An 823-nucleotide genomic window follows, 5' to 3' on the forward strand; every position below is an offset into this window, starting at 1 on the left:
CTCGGCCCCCTCCTCCTCGTCAGGGCTCAGGAAGGCCAGCTCGTTCTCGTAGCAGAAGGAGCTGGTGCCGGGCAGCAGGAACTTGTTCTCCGCCAGGTCCCTGGCGCTGCAGCGGGGCGTGGCGGGCACCTCGTAGGTCTTGTGGAAGCGCGAGTAGTCGATCTTGTACTGGTTCTTCTCCTCAAAGAGGACGGGCTCGAAGCGGTGGCCCCAGAGGATCTCGCTGGCCAGGTAGGAGCTGCGGGCCTGCGTGGTCATGGCCGTGGCCTCCACCATGCCCTCCAGGATCACCACGATCTCGAAGTCGTCCGCCTCCAGGTCCTGCCGGCTGATGCCGAACAGCGGGCTGGCCTCGTCGATCTCGTGCAGGATGGTGATGGGCGACACCAGGAAGATGCGGTCCAGGCCCTTGTCGAAGCCCACGTCCATGTCCAGCTGGTCCAGCGGGAGGTACTCGCCCTCCTGCGTGACCCGGGGCTTGATGAGCTGGGCCCGCACATGGGCCTCCACGATGTGGCTCTTGCGCAGGTTGCCCACGCGCCACATGAGGCAGAGCCGGCCATCCCGCAGCGCCACCACCGCGTGGTGGCTGAACAGCAGCGTCTGCGCCCGCTTCTTGGGCCGGGCCATCTTGGCCATGATGGCGCCGATCATGAAGGAGTCGATGATGCAGCCCACGATGGACTGCGCCACCACCATGAAGACGGCCACGGGGCACTCCTCCGTCACACAGCGCAGCCCGTAGCCAATGGTGGTCTGTGTCTCGATGGAGAAGAGGAAGGCGGCCATGAAGCCGTGGACTTGCAGCACGCAGGGCGGGCGG

General features: G+C 66.1%; 1 protein-coding gene across 1 annotated transcript in view; it reads right to left on the reverse strand.

Moving 5' to 3' along the window:
• The window catches only part of LOC102765065 (ATP-sensitive inward rectifier potassium channel 12-like), an 18224-nt gene that overhangs the window by 3470 nt on the left and 13931 nt on the right, over positions 1-823 (reverse strand). The window contains exon 5 of the mRNA XM_006773963.2: positions 7-821. Coding sequence (XP_006774026.1) covers positions 7-821 — 815 coding nt within the window. The remainder of the gene's footprint in view (positions 1-6; positions 822-823) is intronic.

The sequence above is a fragment of the Myotis davidii genome, unplaced genomic scaffold (assembly GCF_000327345.1).
Source record: "Myotis davidii unplaced genomic scaffold, ASM32734v1 scaffold207, whole genome shotgun sequence".
Taxonomy (NCBI): Eukaryota; Metazoa; Chordata; class Mammalia; order Chiroptera; family Vespertilionidae; genus Myotis; species Myotis davidii.